Source organism: Calypte anna, chromosome 9 (assembly GCF_003957555.1).
Source record: "Calypte anna isolate BGI_N300 chromosome 9, bCalAnn1_v1.p, whole genome shotgun sequence".
Taxonomy (NCBI): domain Eukaryota; kingdom Metazoa; phylum Chordata; class Aves; order Apodiformes; family Trochilidae; genus Calypte; species Calypte anna.
This window is the reverse complement of record NC_044255.1, coordinates 8207214-8229529: the sequence shown is the minus strand read 5'-3', so window position 1 is coordinate 8229529 and position 22316 is coordinate 8207214. Positions and strand designations below refer to the sequence as shown.

General features: G+C 47.5%; 1 protein-coding gene across 1 annotated transcript in view; it reads right to left on the bottom strand.

Annotated features, from left to right (window-relative positions):
* The window catches only part of INPP5D (inositol polyphosphate-5-phosphatase D), a 48905-nt gene that overhangs the window by 14404 nt on the left and 12185 nt on the right, over nt 1–22316 (bottom strand). The window contains 13 exon segments of the mRNA XM_030456287.1: nt 205–401; nt 1141–1243; nt 1772–1878; nt 2762–2885; nt 3162–3233; nt 3403–3483; nt 4163–4250; nt 9031–9171; nt 10349–10403; nt 10406–10513; nt 12500–12544; nt 12547–12586; nt 12589–12665. Coding sequence (XP_030312147.1) covers nt 205–401; nt 1141–1243; nt 1772–1878; nt 2762–2885; nt 3162–3233; nt 3403–3483; nt 4163–4250; nt 9031–9171; nt 10349–10403; nt 10406–10513; nt 12500–12544; nt 12547–12586; nt 12589–12665 — 1238 coding nt within the window.

Here is a 22316-nt window from a genome sequence, read left to right as displayed (position 1 = left end):
CCATAGCAATATGCCCATCTAGCCAGCTCCTGGGGAGGATCTCTAGGAGTACACAGACAGAGCCACTTCACTCTCCCTCATCTAAGTGCAATGACAGTAAAAGGAGCAAAGGAAAGGAGGAGGTGTAGCCAGAATGCCACTTGCTTCTCTGTCCCACTCCCTCACATGCCTGAGTACTGTGCAATAGCTGGAATAAGCCCTCACCACTTTGAAGCTGATACTGGTGATTTCCTGCAGGGATTGCCTCAGGGTCTCCAGCCATTCCTTCTCCCCTTGGGGGTCCTCCTGGGTGCCAATCACATAGATGTCATGAGGAATGTAGTCAGCAGTGTCATCACGTGTCTTTCCCTGCCCCTTGGAGAGAAACCAGGAGGAGATCTTCTTTGGGGGAGGTGCAGCACCTTTTATTAACAAATCAAACACCGAAGTAAGTCAGAGCACGTTCTGTACCCAAACCCTGGATACAGACAGCCCCTGGGGACAGAAAGAACAGGCTTCACTTTCACTGACTGGGATCAGTTTCATTTCAGTCAGGGTACACTGTTCTAAGATGGCAAAGATGTTAAGCCTACCTGACTCACTGATGAAGAAGTGAGGAAGGCTCTGACAAACTTCCTCTGTTTCATTAGCTTACCAAGGTCAAGGCTATCCCAGTGAAAAGGTTGGGAGCTGTGCTCCAGGCCTGCCACTGCCTTTATCTTACCCCTCCAGTACGACTGAGCACCCACAGCTCAGCTTGCAGCACCTGAACCAAGCTTTTCTCTCCAAATGGGGAAAATAACCCTAGTCAGGTTCAGAACCAGTCAAAATTTAGTCACTGGAATTGCTCCTGCCCTTTCTGCAAGGTGGAGGAGAGCACATACTCCAGCACCAGCTTTGTGCCAGCCACAGTTCCTTGTCACTGGAGGAATTCTCCAGCACGCATCAGGGCCAATTTATGGTCCTTTGACAGGAACCATTAAAAGTGTCAAATCCTGTGTGACAATAAGCCTGGAGGTGAGCTCTTTCCCTGTCACAGTGGAAGACAACCCTGGTGTGCAGATCTGCTACAGAACAAACAGTGCTTGTTCTCACCAGGGCAGGTGAATATACATTTTAGCAAGTGACTGAGGAAACACCTATGTCAGAAGAGAGCCCTACCCATATTCCAGGTCCCAATGAAGATGGTGATCATATCAGGCTCTGGTTGCTCCGAGTGTTTGTTCTTCATTTGCTGCAGAAGCTGGCAGAACCCTTCTCTCTTCTAGACGGGGAGGAGCAAAGGCAATTAATATGCTTAACTTCAACACAACCTCTTGAAAAACAGCTGAGCCAGGAGATTCCCAGCACACTTGAAGGCTGAATTAGTGTTCCAGTATCCTGAAACTCTGGAGGATGCTGGCTTCCCTGTGATACTTTCTCAGGCACTTAGCTTGTGCATCACTTGAACAAGTACTGAGTTGGTCAGAAGGCCTAGACTTGCCTCTTCCTGGTCTGTATAAGCCTTTCTGCAGCCACCCTCACACACCTCCTTGCCTCCCCTCACTGCTTGCTGCCACACTGTTCTGCCACCCCAGTGAGAGCACCTAGGTGTGTCTCCCCTTTACCCTCACACAGTACTCTTGTTCATTTTCTGGATATTTCCAGAGCAAGGGAGAAATTTCATTTTTGCAAAGCTAACCAAACTGTCCTTCAACAGTTTCTCTTTCAGCCAAGGGATGCCCCTTGTATCATCATACCCCTACCCAGGTACATGCTCCAGGCTGGCAGGAATGAAACATGGTGTACATACCTTGGAATCAGAAAAAACATATTCCTTCCGCTGCGTTTTTTCTTTTTCTGTTTCTAGCACAATCACCAGTTTATTGGGGACCTTCTGGGACTTGATAAGCTGCAAGACTAAACAGAGACTGTGTCATGAGCTGCAGTCACCCAAACTAGAAACCCACCTTGCTCACAGGCTCAGGACTTACACCATCTTTTATGTCTGAGGCTCATTTTGCCCAACAGGGCTGCAGGGTAATGTTGCTCAGTCCTGTTCCCCCCAGGAACAGATTTGGACTCTGAAGTCAAAAGAACCCTCAAAAGTCCTTTTGCCTGGAGATGTTGCCCATACCAAGCCCCGCAGTCTGAAGTGAAGCCGTGGGCTCCTGCAGGCAACCTCTCAGTCTCCTGAGCCAGCCCACTCATATTCCTTCCCCATCTGTGAAAGAGGAGGGTGGTACCTCACCAGTGGTAAAGGTGATCCCTCCCCATCTAAAATAACAGCTTGGTAATTATGAACACCAGCTGGAGAAAGCCATGCACAAGAGCCCATCTTTTCAATCACTGTCAGGAACAGGACGATTTCCTAGCAGAAGAGAGCCCAAGGGCACCATTTACTCTCTGATAAATCCTACCCTGATTGGCTTAATCTCAGTGAGCTTCCTGTCCACAAACACAACAGAAAATGAGGGAAGTTGCTTAAATTGGGCCTTCACAGACAAAACTGGAATGGCTCATTAGTAGAGTATGATTCACAGATAAAATTAAAAAAAAAAAAAAAATCAAGGGAAAATTCGCAAAATGTTACCAAAACAAAGTATCTGGCTTTTTACCATCAAAAATCACCACAGAAGTCAGTATATTCCTTCAGAATGTTGTTGTTCTTTTCCCCAGTGACATTACTTTTCAATGGGTCTATTGCAACTAGCTCTATGGGGCCCTTAGGGTGGCCAAAGAGAACCCCTCCCCATCACCCAAGAGACCAAGACTTCAGCATTTGTGACCTTCAGCATCTCACTTTTCTTGTGGGTGTAAAACTTGTCTTCTGGCCCATCTTTGGCTCTCTTGATAATCAGTTTTCCCATTTCCACGTCAACCTTGAGATGTATTTTTGAGAAAATTCCCAGGGAATCAGCTTTCACCTGTTGGAAAAAAAAGATTTTTCATAAGTGATCCTCTACACTCCTGCAGTACATGTATTATAAATGCAACACTTGCCTGAATTCATAGGCCCATATCATCACTGTGTCAATCCCACTAGACAGCTCATAAGCATTTGCATGGTGCTAAACAACATCCAGGAATAGCTGATATCTTTGTGGCAGTATAGCAAAGTTCCTGGGAGCTGAGATGCTGAGATGAAGCTGCCTTACTGCCCTTCCACATTGTGATCAGTGTTGTTAAAGAAGTACAATTACCTCAAAAGTGACAGGGGGGATAAGGGAGCGTCGGTGTGTTGAGTCAGGACCTTCAATCAGCAGTGTTTTCACCTGTAAAAGAATTTATGTGGCATTTGGTGCTTCTGCACTGCATGGAGAGTAATAAGGTCAGAGCAAAGAAATCTAATTGTAGCAGAGGGTTTCAGTGATGATGCTCAAGAAGCATAACCAGAGGCAAAAAATAACAAGAAGGTAATACAAAATATCTTTAAAACTCTACCTTTTCTTCAATGGAAGTCAGCAAAGAAATCAGCTGATTGAGTTTCAGTATGATATTGACTGGACTGGCTTCACCAAGCATCTGAGAATCACAACACAGAAGCAAAAAGGGGAAGGTGAATGATTACCACCCTGCAGACAAGCCTGGAAGTGCTGCAGCCTCACCCCAGGGACAGAAAGCCTGGCACACAGGGCACGCCAGGAGCAGTGCTCTGGGGTGGGCAGCACAAGGGTCTGGCTGAACATGCTGGAGCATGGGAAGGTGAAAGGACAGATTTGCAAGTCTTGCCCACAGGTTGGAGACAGCCAGGCAAGCAAGGGAGTCAGCTTGCTGCTGGGGGACAGGTTTCCATCATCAGGTCCAGGGCTCAACATAGAGAAATTCTGGACTTGTGGTTTTCTGGGCTTCTGGCAGGGAGAGGAAGGTCATGAGACTTAAATGGGCTGGGGGAAGGAAGGATTTGGCAGCAACACATCCTGGAGCAAAGCGTATGGAAAGAGAAATGTGCGGTCCTGGCCTCCAGGCTGGGTGGGATGGGGAGATGGAAGTCCCCAGGCTGCACTCTTCCCTGGGGCACGAAGGGAAAGCAGGCAGAGAGGACAGAGTGGGGTAAGTGACACTGTGGGGACACGACTCCCCATGTGCCCTCTGCACTCGAGCCCCCTGCACAGTGCTGTGGGTCAGAACCCTCCCTCCCCAGTGCTGACAGCCCCGCTTGCCTCTCCTCTCCCCTCCTTCTCCCACCTCGCAGCTGGCTTACCTGTGAGCGCTGATGGATGCCAGGGTGCAGCTGCTGCTCAAACACCTTCTGGATGGATTCGAGAGACAGGAGTGTCCTAGAGGCTTCACTGGGAACAGAAGGCAGAGTCCTAAGGATCGGGTCCCTGGGTAGGGACAGCGCTCAGGCTCTTGGGACAAAGTCACACTGCAGTCTATGGACACGTGCTCGCCCTAGGCCTGTGCTTGCCAGGTCTCCTGCTCCTGTCCTCATCTGTGTGCTGCCCCCCAAGCTGGTGGGATGGGGGGAGAGAGCCTTCCTCAGCTGCCATGGTGGCTCTGCCAGGGACAGCAGTTCAGAGCTGGGCCATTGCCTCTGCCTGGCAAGGGCTGAGGTGTGGGCATGCCAGCCCTTCCTGTCGATGCTGCCTTGGAGGTGGTACCTTCTAAGATCTCCCTAGAAAGACATCCCAGTATGGGCCACAGCAGAGGACACTGTAAGATCAGCATCAACACAACTACACCATCCTCTAGGCCCAGGTGCACTCAAACACGCAGAAGCCCTGCAGGTTGGTGGCTGCCAATGCCCTGGTGCCACTTGGGTCCCCACAGCCCCTGCACGGCTGCTCAGGCTGACACTGCAGGACACTGGGCAAAAAAAGAACTAATTTGCACATTTTTCACCAGGGGGTGATAGAGGCAGCCTTTCACCTCTGGAATGGGAACTGTCTGTGGGTTACAATGAAATTCCTTCAGCATTTCCTAGTTAAGACTCCAAAGGCTGCTCATTTGTCAAAAGGCTGCTGTGTGAATTTGGCACAGGGCTCTGATAATTGCAAAGCTTATCAAGGAAAGAGCAGTCAGGGAGCACAGGTCAAAAGGAAGGTGATGGAGGGGAGCAGTGCTAGGATGCTTGCATTGTGCCTTGTCAACAGTGGATATTAATGGTTTCCCTCACTTTCCTAAGGCTGAATGGTATAACCATGTTTGTTGGGGAAAGTGCTCCAAAGTGAAAGTATGCCTGTCTGAAGGTTAGATTTTTGTCTGGGTACTTAACTATGGATGATTAAATGTTAAAATTAAGTACCAGTGTTTGACATTTCAATCTGAAAGACTTGCCATGGGGCACACAGAAGTACAAGACACTTATAGGAACCTGGATCTGCAAGCAGCTCTGGCCCAAATCAAGACTCCCATTGATTTCTGCAGCTGGGGAGTCAGGCCCAGGAGGCTGCGGGCAGCCACAGGAGCACTGGGTGAAGTTCAGTTTGAAAGGAATGCAAGGATATTTACCATGACCAAGAGTGCAGGACTTGGAGGCCATCTCTTGAAAACAGAAGAGCAGCTGCTTGGAGCAGTTCAGAAGGGGTTTCTCATGGGAAAGCTGCTTTCTGTTTACTGCAGGATGCAAGGTGCAGCACATGTATTGGGATGGGGAAAGAGCACACCAAGTGTTCAAACTCAACAAAACCACAAAGTGGTTTTTAATTGCACTTGCAACTCCTTATGTTTTCTTCCCTTGAGAGTATAAAGGAAATATATGTAGCAATCTTCACTGAAATGTTGGAAACCTGCGTATCCAAATACAGTTGCACATGTCCTGGCATCACAAGTGCATCAAAAGCTGTCTTAAAAAGCTCCAGAATGATATTATCCAGCAAGAAAGAATAAACAGGAGCATGCAGAGCAGTGATTAATGAATAAATGATAACTTCAGACAATAGCATAATGAACAGACCACTTAAAAAGTGCTGGTAGGGAACTCTGGAATAAAGTCCACTCACCAAGCTCTCCATGAGTCAGCTCTCCTACCCCCAGAGAATTCCCCTGACTAAGGAAACCCTTGGGAGCTAACTTCTTTTAGCATTGAATGCTTCATATAAGTACCAAGCAGCCTTACAAGTCTCTGCTTTGTTTCATTTTTTAGGACACAAGCTTCTGAAGTGAAGGGGATGTCTCAGAATAACCCTGGGGATGGCACAGGTGGGCTCTGGGTTTGGAAGGAGCCAGCAGCCAGCATTGCATGAAGCTCAGTGTTGCAGCACCCCAGCACAGCTCATGACAGCTGGGCTCAGCTCAGCCCCTCTGCCAGTCTCTGCCTGCACCCCCAGCAGTGACAGGAAATTCACAGAATCACTGAATTGTCATGGTTGGAAAAAACCTCTAAGACCAGTGTGTCCAACTGTCAATACCCTCCCCTCCAAAAAAAAACCCAAAAACAAACAAACAAACAAACCTCACCATCCCACTAGACCATGTCCTGAATTGCCTCATCTACATGTTCTTTAAATATCTCCAGGGATGGTGACTCTACCACCTCCCTGGCCACCCCATTCCAGCACCTGACTACTCTCTCAGTTAAGAAATTCTTCCTAATATCTAGTCTAATCCTCCCCTGCTGCAACTGTATGGCATTTCTTTTGATCCTACAATTATTTACTTGAGAGAAGAGTCCAGCTCCCACCTTCCTACATCCTCCTTTCAGGGACTTATAGAGAGCAATGCCTCCTCTCAGCCTCCTCCTCCTCTCCAAACTAAACAATCCCAGTTCCCTCAGCCCCTCCTCACAGGTCTTGTTCTCCAGACCCTTTGTCAGCTTGGTTGCCCTTCTCTGAAATCACTCCAGCAGCTCAATGTCTTTCTTGTGGTCAGGAGCCCAGAACTGAACAGAGCATTCAAGGTGCGGTCTCACCAGAGCCAAGCACAGGAGCACCATCCCTGCCCTTCTCCTGCTGGTCATGCTACTCCTAATCCAAGCCAGGATTCTGTTGGCCTTCTTGGCCACCTGGGCACACTGCTGGCTCATATTCAGCTGGGTATAGATGAACCCCACCAGGTCCTTTTCCATCAGGCCACTTTCTAGCCACTCTTCCCAAGCATGTAGTGTTGTCTGGGATTGTTGTGCTCAAAATGCAGGACCTGGCTCCTTTTCAAAAGAGCTTCAAGTCGAATGGAAGAGATCAAGCTGCGCCAAATAACATTTATTCTCTTTGTTTGTTTGGGGTTTTGAACCTATTCACAAATCTTATGAAAATAATGAAATTGAACGTTATTAAGAAAGAGAGGGCACAACCACTGAGAAGTCACCTAGGAATTACCTCTACATTCAACTGAAGAAAGCTGAGGTAAATAAAAAACTAAATTTAGGTAATGCCAGTGATTTGAGCTCAGAATTCTGATTAGGGAAGTATGCTAAGAGCCCTGACAGCCTCAGAGATTAAGACTGCAGAAAACAGTAAGGTACCCAAGCATATGACTATGAGCCAGCTGAAACTAGGCTTGGTTGGGTGGTAGAAATTCATGGGACAATCCAAGCAGTAGAGGAGAGGTTGCTCAGAGAGCTCTGACAGACTGCAAAAAGTGAGAAGGCTGCCCCATCCAACTGAGAGAATGCAGGGATGGGAAAAAATGCTGGGGGAGGGGGTAAGAACTGCACAAGGAGATACAATCCCATAGCTACGTGCCTACCAAAGGGGCAGAGAGCAGGTAGTTTGTCCTTTGCTGTGTTTGTGGTGCTGCTGTGCCCTGTGCTCAGCAGGCTTCCCCCAGCAGAACAACTCACTCAGCTCTGTTCTACGATGATGTTTCATAAAGTCCATTCACCAAAAAAGCCTAAAGAAAATCTGGAAATATGAAAGGTTCTGGCTCTTGAGAGGATTGTGGACCTGGTGCATTTCTTTTCATGACAACCTATGTGTATTTTTGAGGAGCAGAGTTGTGAAACCCAGATAAGGTGAAGTGGAATAAGAAGCTGGGAAGAGCCAGCCACCATCACAACAGCAGCACTGCAGGTATTTTAGTAACACAAAACTCTCATTTGTGATTTCATTAGATTTTAGTTTCCATTGTTCAGGTTATTCTTAGCTAGCCACCTGGGTCTCCCCTTCTGTGGGCACAGAGAAGCAAAACCCTGCAGCCAAGTGCAGAAGCAGGAAAGGTCTTTGCCCTCCCCACCCTCAGTCCTGCCAGGGGCTCACCTGGGAGCAGCTGCTTCTGGCAGGAGCTGAGCTGCACGTTCCTCCCCTTTGCCTGGTGAAATGTGTGCAGTGCCCAGGCAGCTGAGCAACTCACCTTCTGCCTGCCTTCCCTCTGCAAGCTAAAGATAAGCAAACCAGAAGGAGCCATCCCTCATTTTAGCCCTTTCCTGTGCTCTGGAGAGGCCAAGGAGTACAAGATCAGGCCAGTAGAACTTCCAGACTTATTTATACCTACACCAGAAAGAAGGATACTGCAAGCCACAGACACAAGCCTGGAAGTTTGTGCCCTCTGCTCTAGGATATCTGCAGAAGTGTGGACCCCTCTCCAAGTTTGCTTATAGGCAGCAAGGGCAAAAATCACATTCTGCCACCAGAGAAACAAGAAGTTCTACTAGGTTTTAGTTCTCTATCGGAGTTTTCCTATCCAGGACCTGGAAGGTCTATAAATAGGAAAGGTAAAATTTGTAGAGTCTAGGCTTGTTCCTCTTTTCATGTAAGCTGGACTTTACTGGTATCAGTGGAATCATGCTGGGTTCCCAGTGCATTAGAGGGAAGGAAAATCAGTGTTTAAAACATAGCTATACACCAATATGTGCTTGTTTCCATAAATGAGTTGTGCTTGACAATTGTGGGGCTGTCACGTATGTATTACCAAATTATACAGTTAATCAGTTAGTTCATTTTTGGTTGCTTTCTAAACAAAGCATAAAAAAATAACACTTCACCCCCCAAAACCACCTACAGGAAAACTTCACTGTCAGAGCTATGTCTTTCATACAGATTTCACATTTTTGAACCAGAATCACAGGTCACAAGATCTAAATAGAGTGGTTTTGAGGGTAGACAAATTTTCTGTGCCAGGAATGCAGGTTCTGAGTGCATGCACATAGAAGCCACATTAGCCTGTGACCTCTGAAGACCATTTTCTAGTTACCTGAAGAGTCCTTTGCAAAGAAGTGTTAGTAGTTTCTTCAGTTGAGGAAGATTGCTTGAGTCTGTCTGCACCATCTCAAAGTCACTGATGATGTGAACTCGTAGGTAATCCTGGATGAGTTTAAGATGCTCATCGGAAACACTGGGAAAGAAACAGCCAGGTGAAAAACCAGTTCTTCTCTCTGCTCTCAACCATCAGACAGCTTTATTACCCTGAAACTTCCACTGCCAGCACAGGCAACTGGAGGGCAGTTTGCCTTGGACTTCAGTGTAAAAATAAAGTTCTCAGAATTGTACGTTGAATCCCCCACCACACTGCTGACACCTTCTCCCCTTCTTCACCCCAAACCCTCTCCTCACTGAGTGCTGAGTGAGGGTGCCAGGGAAGTCCTGCAGGCCCTGGCTGTGCTGAAGGCATGGTGTGCTCACCAGCCTTGGCAACTAAAGCCAGGCTGCTGTGAGGTCACTAAGCCAGCAGCTCTGGGCAGATGGCTCTGGGCTCTCTTCACCAAGCCTCACTTTGAAGGTTTTAGTCCATACAGTCCAAAATGGCCTGTGGGGGGGGCTGAGACCACAGAGCTGCTCCCCTCCTCCCTGTCTCTGGGGTGCCTGGGCTCCAGCACCACAAGGGAGGGCAAACCATGCAGCCTCCATGTGCTGTCCTGTGCCCTGAAAAACACAGAAAGTCCCAGAAGATGAAATGGTGCAGGCAGCTGGCCAAAATTTGGTTTCTCCCAGTCAGCCAGCTGCTTGCTGCTGGGCCACCACAACAGGACCTGTGCCACCATGCTCAGCTGCTGTGGTGCTCACAGCCTCCCACTCCTTGCCAATAGGCATGCCTCTTGATTTTATTTATTTAAGCTTCCAGATCTGCTCATTAAATGGGGCTTCTGTGGATGTCCAGGTTTCACACAGCTAGCAAGAGGGACAGCATGAAGCAGATTTGTATCTGGAGTAAATCGGTGTGAGTACCTGGAAGTACACACACCTGGAGGACTGGCTTGTGCTTTCTGATACAATCTGTAGTGGTAATTACTCAGGTAATACACTGACCTTCTCAAATATTATCATACTTTATATTAGAAAACTATACCTCTGTAAAGAAAGCCTACTTGTGACTTAATACTTCAGAAAAGTAATTTTTTCTAGTTTACAGATGGACTGTACCAAGTAGCCAACACAGTGTAGATCTATCTGTTCTTCCTTAGGCAGTATAAACAAAGGAGTCCTTTGGTTGACTCAAACAGGTCCTCAGCTGTCCCAAACAGAGGGCCCCAGGAAGCTCAGGGCTGGGCTGAGCCTGAGATTCCCATCCTCACCTGCTCGTGTCCTGGTGCTGCAGTCGCTGGAGGAGTGTCTCAGAAAGGGACAATGTGTAACGTCTGCCACCCTGGAGGTTTCAGGGAGAGGAGGTGCCTCCTTTGTTTCACTGCTTGGCAATGCCATGAGGATGTTGCGTGGGGCAGGAGAGGAGGTGTGAGGGTCTGAAAGGAAAGGAGAGGATAGAACAGTCATCCCAGCACAGGAACTGGACTCACCCCTGGGCAGAGCAGGGCAGAGGCTGCACTGCTGTGACACTCAGTGCAGAAGCCATCCCTTCTTTTCAGAGCTGGAAAGGCCAGGGCTTGATGGTGGCCCAAGCCCTGTTCTCAGGGATGTCAGTGGTGTGACCAGCAGGCTGCACTACCAGGCTTAGACCTCATGTGCAGGCAGCCACCGCGGTTTGACCATCCCACAGCAAGGCAAGGGTTAATGAGCTTTCTTCAAATATAATGCTTAGAGAACACAGCTCTACCTCATCTGTATCATTACCATTAACCCAAAGAGCTGCTGACTCAGGCAGAATAGTTGGAGGGCCCAGCGGAGAGAGCACCAGAATCTGTGAGTAGAAGTGCATAGCTAAAGAAAGCAAACACAGACAGGAAAACAGGGCCTGAGTTATCCTGCCTTGTCTTGTGGGCATTGAGCTGGAAGCACAAAGAGTTCTGCTGCTCTGTCATCCTGGTGCTTGGTACACCTCCCTCTGCTGGGGAGAAGGGGTGGGCTCATCTCCAGCTATCCCAACCAGGGCTGCCTTCCTTTTCATACCAATTGCTCCAATGCTTTGTTACAACCTGTCATATGTAGCTGGTTGAGTTCCAAGTTTTGTTTGGTTATTACCTAATTGTGGAATTTACATTACAAAAAAGATCCCCTAACTAAGCTATTGGTCCTAGGTAGAAGATGTGACTCACAGAGCCACCACAAGCACTGAGCACTGCACAGGCTGGGTGGCGGATCTGCAGGGTATCTGGGTGCTCATCTGCAATTCTATGTGTCAGATAGCCAGGACATCTATAGGCCTTCATGGCCCCAGTATGACATGGGCCACCCAAAGTGCCTTAACAAAATTAAACTGCAACACGAACAGCCCAGACATAGTGCCAATATGTCTTCATCTGAAGGCTCTTAGTCTTGGCTAGAACTTCATTCCCTGCTGCTTGCCTCTCTGTGTATTATTTTTGCTGGCTGTTCCTTCCCCACAGTGGAGTCTCAGTGCAGCTGGCCAAAAACCAGGAAGCAGCTTTGCAAAAATTTTGTTCTGTTTTTTTCGTGAGAACTGCATACCAAAATCTTCCAGCTCCTATTAAGAGATCCATCGGGCTGGATAAATGAACACAGGCACATCAGTCTCCTTTAGTGTACATGCTTGCCTGTCTGTCTCAGGACCATGTCCTTCAGACAGGTTTTATTGTAAAGCTCATCATTTCCGGACAGATGTCAGAAAGGACAGGAAGGATGGCTTCCCATGGGATTCAGGAGAACAATGACAGTTCCAAGGGATGATCCAGGAAAAATCCAAGGAAGGATCCAAGACCAGTGAGTGTCAGGAACCCACAATGCCATTTCATATAGAATAGTTGGGATGATGCCAATCACACTTCATCACCCATCTGCATGGAATGACTGCCTGCCACTGTGGGATCTGTGCTGCCAGAAACATCCCCTGGATCAGAGCAGATAAGGGGCCCTGCGTTTCAGGTGGCCCAGGACACACAGCAGCTGCAGGTGTGCAGCACTGCAGAGACATGCTCCAAGATTCCAGGGGAGCATCTCTGCTGCTGAGACAGTGGTCCTACAGACACGGTGCAGAGAGAGGGGTGCTGAGACATGTGAGATGCCTGGACATAATTGTGTCCAGCTGAAGGACAAAGAGATTACTTAGCCCTGCACCTGATACAATATGTGCCTGCAGGGGAGTTGTTCAATGCCTTTCCCTCAGCCGGAGCTAAAATGGTGCTCTAGATGTGGTACTGCCCCAGAGCCATGATGGCTCACGGACTCAGAGACGCGCCAGCTCAGGCCTCTCTGTGCCCTGCTCCATTTTATTGCATGACATTGCTCTAATCCCCCTACCTGCACTGCATACTTCCAGGCCCAGACTAAGTGTCAAAGGTCTGCACCACCAAGTCACATCGTGGCTTTCTTACCAGCATCCTCCTCTGGTTCATCAGCAGTCTCCTCTGCTTCGTGGCACTGATATTGAGGTGCCATACCAGACCCATATTCTCCTTCTTGGTAAAAATTCTATCAGTTCCTCCAAGTTCTCAAAATACTTCACAGGAACACCTTCTGATGCCTGAAAGAGAACAGAGGCTGTCATGGGCTGGGATTTCCTACCACAAAAACACTGCTCCTCACAAAAGGAAAATCAAAGTCATGGAGAGAGAAAAATCCACTACTGCTGTCCAGAGAGAGCCAGCCCAGCCCTGACTGCCCATCCAACCACAGGTGCTGTGCAGAGCGACTTCCGCAGCACTGACAGAAGCAGACACACACACACACACACACATACACACATACACACATACACACACACACACACAACATACATACAACACACATTCCAGCCAGGGTCAGCAAAAATGGCAACCCCAAAGATTCATTGAAGCCAAATGGAAGAGCTCTCCTGCTTGATTGAGTGTGCTTGGCTTCAAAGCAAAGGAAGGCTTTAAAAATAAAGAATTCTCCTGGATTAATTGCTGCACTCCCTCTTTACTGAGCACAAAACCCTTGGACTATGTTATATTTTGTGGCATCCAGGAAGAATTTTTCTGTGAAATTGCAAGATAAACATCTCTAAAGCCAGACATTAGCCTCCTTTCCAGGATTTGGAGGCTGAGAACTAGATTCAAATTAAACAAGCTAGCAAGGCACTGTCATGCAAAAAAAAACCCAACCCACTCAGATGAAGGTTTAGAAAGCTAAGCCTGAGGACAGAGCTCTAAGGCTGTGAGTGCATCGGGAAGGACACTGAGCCTGCCAGCTGCATTTCACTATCACTAAACCTGTTTCTAGCACATCCCTGGCCCCTGATGGCAGAAAATGGATACTTGCGGAGGGAAAACACAGGGATAAGGTTTTAGGGGCAAAATTTTAGAGCAATTATATTGATGCATCATCATGAACAGTGAATCTGCTGGATCTGGCAAGCAGGAATAGCTGCCACCACTGCAGCTCAGCTCCATAGCTTCAACCCAGGGCTCTGCCAAGGACTGGGAAGTGATTGTGGTGGCTCAGCACAGCCCTAGCCAAAAGGGAGACTTCTGTGTTACCTCTGGAACTGTGCTTAGGGACCACCCAAACCCAACACCACAATGTAACAGAAGCTCTGATCAGCCCTGGCCAGGCATGCTCTCTTCCTGGACAAGAGGTTTTCCCAGAGAAACCAACCCAAGAAGGCACTTTCAAAACATGGAGCAGGGGTAGAGGGAACAGAGCAGATGCTTTCCAGATCCACTGGACTGCTGTTCTTGACTTAAAATAACACTGGGAACTGCTCACATCTGGGGGTACAGCAGCAGCAATGGGCAATCAAGCCCTACTGGCAGTCTTGACTTGCACTATTTTACATCCATGAAGCAAGATTTTGCAGAAACATGAGCTTAGTTTTAACGATGACTATTCCACTGGAATATTTGTTCTGCAGCCAGTGGTCATGCTGACAGGCGAATGTTTTATATTTCTTTTGGTTGCATAGTACTGTAAAATTTACACACAATGTTTATTACAACCTGAACCAGATTTTTATTGTGGCATTTATTATCACGAACATTTTTTGTTTAAAAGGCAAGCATAGCAAACCCAAGAGATTAAACAGGAGAAATTTGCACTAGCAAACTACAGTGTGCAGAACTCAGCAAAATGTCTGCAGTAAGTCCAAGCAGCCACCCGACTACCTTTTAATTTTCCTAGAGGATAAAGTCTCAGACCAGAAATGAGGACAGTGCTTTCAACACTGAACCACATTTGAAGTTGCCAGTGTCTTCAGGCCTGGCATCTAAAGTCTCTCTCGTTTTTAACAACACCTACATGTCTTTAAAGGCACAGCAAGACACATTTCCATAACAAATATGTATGATGTGTCTGAGAGCTCTGCCTGTGCACCTCCCAGGTGTTCCTGCTTTTGTCAAGATGTATTATTCTTGTGCACTGGAAAACGTGGCATTCAGAGTGGAAGCAGAGCTTGGGCAAACACTGGATTAATATTTTTGTGAGGACAGAGGTTTTGAAAGAAGCTGCTGGTTAAAACTGCTCAGGACCATAGCAGATCCTGCATAGCCTGACTCAAATGTCTCTGCCAGAGTAGCTCAAACTCAGCAAAATGTGAAGGCTGGAAACTGGGGAAAACCGACATGGAGAAAAAGCACTCTGCCCTAATCCATCATCTGAAAGAATCTTGAAATCACAGTGCTGCACCAGGACAGACTGGGAATAGTTGCTTCCACATTTCTCCATTCACCTTCCCTGCAGCCCCTGGCTCTGCTCCCAGGTCCTGGTACTGGTGGTTATTTGTGCAGCAGTGCCAGCAGTCACCAGCCAGGACAGCAGCTCACTCAGCCTCCATGCCCAGACCAATCTGGGAAAAGGTACCAGGCTCATCAGAGTACACAATCAGACACTAAAACACTCTGAGGGTAAACAAGGTGGTCAAGGGTTGCAGGAGGAAAGCTTTGTGGGGAGTGATCTCTCCCACCTCTTGAAGTACTGCAGCCTACCATGTTCCTCTGCTTCCCCAAGCCATCTCCACACTCTGCTTGGCTTCCCAAAGAGCTCACTGCCTGCCTGCTTCCCCAGAGCCCCAGCTGATGAGCCTCCCTGCTGCCCTTCCATCCCTGCCACCCCCAGCTCCCTGCTCAGCCCTGCCTTGCCTCTTGGCTCCTGCCCACCCAGGGCTCCTGCAAGAAGCCAGCTTGCTCTGCACAGCTCTTGTCAGGCCAAACAGAGCCCTGATGGAACCTGGAGGAAAGGCTGAATTAGCACTTTTTGCTGCCAAGGATAGTTCAGTCTCTGAAACCGTGATGGTCTCTGTGGCAACCAGCAGCAGCATTTCATTTTGTAGGGGCTTTCTCCTTCCCTCTCCAGCTCATGGCCCCACACTGACGGGGTGTCCAGCACCAGCTCCCAGCTCCACCATGAGCCCTGGTCCATATGAGGAGGCCCCTCCATCATGCTCCCCTCCTAGCCCTGCAGCTGGACCAGCTCTGCCTCTACCTCCCTTCTCCATGAACCCCACCATCTCCTCTCAAGGACAACCAGGGGTGGCAGCAAGCAGAGAAGCATCCAAATCCAGCCACTCATTCCTGAAGAGCAGCAGTCCCTCCTCTGGAGGTGCCAGCCCACTTCCCCTAAGCACACGCAGGATTAAAAGCACCAACTTTTGAAAATAAGGGATGGCACATATTTTAAGGGAGAATTCAGCAGCAAGATGAACAAGTGTCTCAGGGAGCTGCAGCAAAGACACAGGGAGCCAGCGGGCCAGCAAACCTAACCAGCCATGGCCAAACATGGAGGGAAGGAGGGGGCAGCCCCACCCATGCAGCCCAAAAGCCTCAGCATCTTGCAACGTGTCAGCTTTGCCATCAGGAGAGCCTTAACAAAAGATGAATGGGTGAGCCTTACTCCTTTTCTACTGTAACTGTTGTTATTTGCAGGGAGGAAGCATGTGGGAAATGCTGTGCCCCTCCAGCACAAAGTGGTTCCCAACAACCCTCCCTGCCTGCGCTATGAAGTGAGATCCTCTCCTCTCAAGGCACCCCCAAACATCCCCCTCCACCCAGAGAGCAGGGCAAGCTGCTCCCCCACACAGAGCCACGCCAGAAACTCTAGGTTGCTTGAATTGGGTGAGAGAACAGTAAAAACAAGACCTTGCTGCCCTTTCTCCTCCCCTGGGGGAAAGGATGAGAACAAAGCCTGCGTGGCAGGTGTGAGTCACGGTGTAGGACACACAACTGCATGGTGCTCAGGTGCCACCAGTGATAAGAGCCATGATAGCCCCTCCAAACCAACAGCTCCTCACTTTGATACCAACCACGGGGCTGCAGGACCATCCCTCAGGCCATGGGAGGGTCCCAGCCCAGCTCTGCCCTGGACTGCAAAATGATGCCCATGTAGAGTCAGTTTAATACAGAAATCCCAGCTCAGGAACCTTGCAGCTAACCCTCAGTTGCACCTGGTCCAACAATTTTCACTGCCAGCAGACAAGGGGAGCAGCATGTTGCTGGAACATCTGCCTTCCTCACACTGGAGGTTGTGGCAAAGGTTTATAGACTGGGAAGGAAAACTATTTCATTGTGGGGGGGATGTGGACAGTTGGACATGGTGATCTTTGAGGTTGTTTCCAACTGCAACAGTTCTGTGATTCTGAGATTCAGTGGAGGACAGTAACATACTGACATGGGGACAGTCCACACCTGGCTGAAGAGCATTTTCACAAAAACTAGACCAGTGGTGCATCCTGAATAAATGTCCTCGAGACAACCACCCTGGACACCAGGAGCAAGGCAAAACAGAGTCCAAGCTTTGTGCACATTTCTCTGGGTTTTGAGCTGGGGAGCAGACATAGAACGGGGCACTGCAAACAAAAAGCTTAGTGATGGGTTTGGCAGTGCTGACCTAACAAGTTGGACTTGATGATCATAAAGGTCTTCTCCAACCCAAACTGTTCTGTGATTCTGTAAAACTGAGCAGGATGGGCGCAGAGCAAGCTGGAGCCACCCGAGCAGGGCCAGACAATGGAATCCACTTCCCGCCCCCCGCCTCCACTCAGTAACTATTTCCTCAGGGTTATCATAGGCTAGATCTTGTTTTAATTGCCAAATGAATTGTTTCTAGTCACTAGAAATGTGGATGGCAAGTGTCATCTCCACGGCAACACACCATGTCCCCAGGAACAGGCTCCCATGCCAGCAGGACAGGCTCTCCTTCCATGGGCAACTCCAGCATCACCACTGCCACCTCAGCCTTGTGCTGACCATGGCCATAACACACGGAAAGGAACCCCCGGGGGAACACAGGCACAAGAGGGTACAGCCTGAGAAGGAGCAAAATCACATCAAGGAATCTGGCTCAGAGTGAATCAGAGACTGCGGAACAGTGGGAAACTCCATCAGGAAAAGGCTCTTTCCAAAATCTGCTAATGGGGGAGGCTTATGAAATTCAGGAAGAAACTCCTCTGCTGTACTTGGTGCCTTAAAGCCTTTGCTGGACTGCTGCATCCAGCCTGCTTTGTATGGAACTTGTGAAAATACCATAGAGAGTCCCAAGAAAAAATTACAAGGACAGCTGACGAGCTGGAAAATGTGATTTACAGGGAAAGCTCAGAAAAAAGGGACTGGTAGTGTTTGGCAACAGGACAGCCTAGAGACACCACAGCAGCAGTCTTACAAGTTTTAAACTCTCACAAAGAAGATGGCAAGCAGCTGTGCTGCAAGTCAGCCCAGGAGAGCAGATCTGGCTGGCGTGCTCTGCAACAGAAGAGGTTTGGGTGAGATCTTAGGGAACCTTGCCAGGCAGAGACAGTGGAGTCAGGCTACACAGGGATACTGTGTCCTGTGCCTGCTTCAGCCTGGAAACAGGACTAATGGTGGGCTCAGAGACCTCGCCAGCACCTCCTGCCACCCTTCATGCTGCCAAGGAAGCCCTCTGCACTTCTTTGCTGCCTCCTCCTCCAGATCCTGCTCTAGCTTTGAAGAGGAGTGGTGAACGTGAATACATCTGTATTTGTCATGATGAGCCTCACTATTTCAACTGCATACCAAGCCACGACTCTAAGGTCTTTCACAGGCCCTTCTGACTGCAGCCCTTTTGGCTGGAAACCTCCTTTCCCACAGGATGTCTTGGTGTCTCCTGTTCTCCAGAAACTGCCCTCAATTCTGCAGGTCTTCTCAGCTACCGGTTTCCCTTCCATCTTCTGTACACTCACTGCACAATGGTTTAACACAACCAGATACAACTTGTTCCTGCCTGCATGCTGAACATGCTTCTGGGGTCTCTACTTCATGAAAGCAGGTGTGACTAAAGCATTTAATCACTTATGCGGATAAATCCTGTGATCCCTTTTCCAAATTTACCCACCTAAACTTTTCAACAGGTTTTTCCATGGCTGAGACCACCTCATCTTCCTTTGCATCTTGTGTAAAAAGGGCAACAGGGCCCACCATAAGTCTGTGCTTCTGGGTTATCTCCAAGGAATGCCCTCTGGCCAACAAAGCACCTCAACAAAGACACCAAAATATGGGTTTACTGAGCAGCAATTCCAAACACACCTTTAAGAGACATGACAAATGCAGTATAAAGACATGAAGTGGAAAGAGCTTTAGAAGATGTAAAGCCAAGGCTAAGGCAGGCAAGGAAGTGGTTAACTTGGGGTTCATTACAACAATTGTATAAATAGATGGCACAGGAAGTCTGGGGCCCTCAGAAGGAAGAGGAAGTGTTTTCCTTTCCTGAGCCAAGGCACAAGGAGGAACTAGGAATCTGGTCATCTGGTTGTATTGCTTAAGGCCAATCTTTTCTACCCCAAGAGCCTTAAAACAGGTATTTAAACCCATATATAGGCATTTCAGTTATAGTCAATAGGTTTTCAAAGTTATAAAATTTTTGCAATACCCACCAGCTCAAAGGGAAGCTGAAAATCAGGTCACTTCTGCTTTGGTGCGAAAGGCTGGCAAGAATTTTTTTCCTTTTAGATTTGAAAAAAAAATTCTTAGGCTTCCTGGCTTGGAAAAAAACCTTGTCTTCAGGACTGGCTGTTAGCTAGGAAGTCTAGGTGGCATTTTTGCATTTACTTCTGGCTCTCATATAGGTGAGCTTTTATAGTTCACTGAAGAGCTGAACCCAAGAGCTAAGAAATTCCTTGTAAATTATTTGTAAAAGCATTTTAAAGTGACCTCTTTTTGCTTCAGTTTTGTTTTGTTAGAAAATATTTCTGATTCTTACATCAAAACTTGTGCTAAGAAATTTTAGTAGCATTTCACAGCAATGGGATCATAGACAGGAATCACAGCTGGGAGAGACAGCTACTTCCCTAAATCCAAGCCACCTAGAAAGATTCTCAGTTTTGAATCCAACACCCTGTGCTGGAAAGGGGATGACAAGGAGGAATTTTAGGGAGAATGGCACAATGGAAGTGCAGTTGTAAACTCAAATAGTGTTGGAGGGAATGGAAGGTGAACAGTCCCCATTTCCTCTGAGATGAGAGATAATGAAAGCTTTCTTGTCTCATTCTGCATATGGTTGAGTTTCCTTATACTCAGAAATCAGTGTTAGGGGTTGGAAGAGACCTCAAGAGATCATCAAGGCCAACTCCCCTGCCAGATCAGGACCACCCAGTGTAGGTCACACAGGAACATCTCCAGGTGGGTTTTGAATGTTTCCAGAGAAGGAGACTCCACAACCTCACTGGGTTGTTCCAGAGATTTGTCACCCTCACAGTGAAAAAAACTTTCTTATGTTTACATGGAACCTCCTATGCTCCAGATTGCATCCATCACCCTTTGTCCTCTCATTGGTCATCACTGAGAAGAGCCTGACACTTTTGCTACAATGGCTTTTTATATTTAAGGCTTTGGGTGAAAACCATGGAAATCAGAGAGTTCTGGGAAAGAGGGCTTCAGAATTTCTGAAAGATTATTCATGGAAGGAAACAAGGAATTGCAATTTAACACCATTTTTGTATTCAATTTGTGTTCCTGGCTCAAAATCAGACATGAAAAAGAAAAAAAAGCCAAAAAACCAAACCCTAAGTTAAAAGAGGAAAAAATAAAGAAAATTTCTGTACTGTCTGTCCTGTAAAATCCCCTCTGTCCCTCAGGTGTAACTGAATGATACCATTACATGCTGCCTCTACCACAAGCTCCATTGCTTTGAGAATAACTTGAGAGACACTTCATGTGAATTACTGGCACAGCATCACAATTTCTTTTTATTGTGCACATAAAAAAACCCTGGGAACATTACACAATTTTCACTGTCTTGCACACCAGTGTGCACAGAGCACTTGTTAAAGATCAGCACCTGCTTCCTTGCTTGCAGGGTGTGCATGAACCACGAGTCCTCTTGCTGTGAGCTGGGAACAGGTCAGCTTGGCAAAGATGGGGACTGCTACCCCCACTGCTAACTTGGCAGCAGGGCACATCAGGGCTTCACATCCAGATTATCTGAGGCAGTGCCAATCTAGAGAAAAACCTGAATTCTCTCCCAATCCAAATCTTGCCAAAATGGCCACCTCACTGCTTCCTACCTGGAATGCTATGGAAAAGACTCGGGAAGCACGATGCCCATGCTCAGTTTCAAATGCTTGACACGTTCTAGTGTGGAATGTGAGCCCAATGTGAGCTAATCTTAAAAAGCTCCTATCTGTCATCCCTGCCACTTCTGATCTCTTCTGGCCCTGTAAGAGTTTTCCTCTACGTGATCCCACTCAGGCTTCATTCTGGCATCTCAAGATTGGTCATGTTCCCATGGCACAATTTGCAAATTAAGAGTCTATTGAAGAGAATGGAATATTGAAGGGAATAAAGTTTAGTTGGCTGCCAAATTTTCAACCCAAGTGCCTTGTTAAAATTCTTCAAGAAAAACACATTAGAAGTTCTGGAAGGTAAAGGATCTGTAGAAAGTCTTCTGAAGCTGCACCTACCACACAAGATAAAGACATAAGACATAACAATAAAGCACTCAAATCCTTAAGGACCCAATTTCACTCTGTTCTGACACTCTATAATTCACATTAAAAGTGTAATAATTGCCAAATATCTATATAATATACCTAGATAGCAGCCAGGCAACCAGGCAATTATAGAAAGTACCAGCACCATGTACTCACAGTAGTCCTATGCACTAAATAAACTACTCAAATTCTAGCTATCAAAAACAAAAAATCATCAACACAGCATATAATGATCCAGCTCATAGTACCAAGAGAAATCTCCTGAGCATCCAATCTCCCAGCATTTCTCTGTGTAACAATAAATGAGATTTACATCAACAATGAGCATACAACAGTACAGTTCCATGACAAACATGAGGGACTGGTGTTAAATTTAGCTACAGGGTGAAAGTCAGATGAGCTGGTGATGAATGAGCAAGGACTGCAGATCCATAGGGATCTCATGCAATCTTTTTAGCACTTCTGTAGTGTGTGGGTAGGATTCAAGTACAAGTTTGGGAGTACGCAACTTTTGAAATTTTATCACAAAGCTTGTGCTTTTTGGTTTTCCACTGAAAAGCTTCAGTGATTGGAGTCAAATGAAAATTTCCATTTTCGTTTCTCAAGAGAAATTGGTTGCAAGGCAACCACGGCAGCAGATGTTACAGCCATAATTTCTGAAGGCAGTTTGCAGAGGTCATAATTCTGATCTTGTCAGCGCACATTGCTGACAGCAATTGAGCTGGGGAAACTATTGCAGGTCACTGAAACTGGGAATTTCCTAGTGGAAATTCCCAAGGGCCCTTCAGCTTTTCCCTCTGTGAAGGCCAAAACTACATCCCCAGGCAACAATGTGAGGGGTTTGAGGTGCCACAAGAACTTTTCCCTGAGCCAGGCTAAGGTGTGGCTGTGCTGGCTCTGCCTGCATAGCTCAGAACACTCCTATGTGACTTCTGTGTGGGTTTCCTCTACCCTGTGCAGGCAGACCATGGAGCTTAACACCTCTCTGCCTTCCTTGTTTTCTCCTGTGCTGAATGGATTCAAGGTTAAACAGACACCAAGTACTAAATATGCATGAATTATGTGAAATAATCCTGTGGAGAAGAGAAGACATAAGATTAAGGAAGGTATAGAAGACACATAGCTGAAGCAAGGCAATGCAGGTAGAGGGTACATGTGAACCAGCTGCTTTCACCACTTTATACTGCATAATCTTCTGGCATTGCATAATTAAAAGCCATACAGTGATGCACAGATAAGGCTGAGCCCCTTAGGGTTACAATTTCCTGTCTTCAGCCTGCAAAACTTCTCAGGCTTTA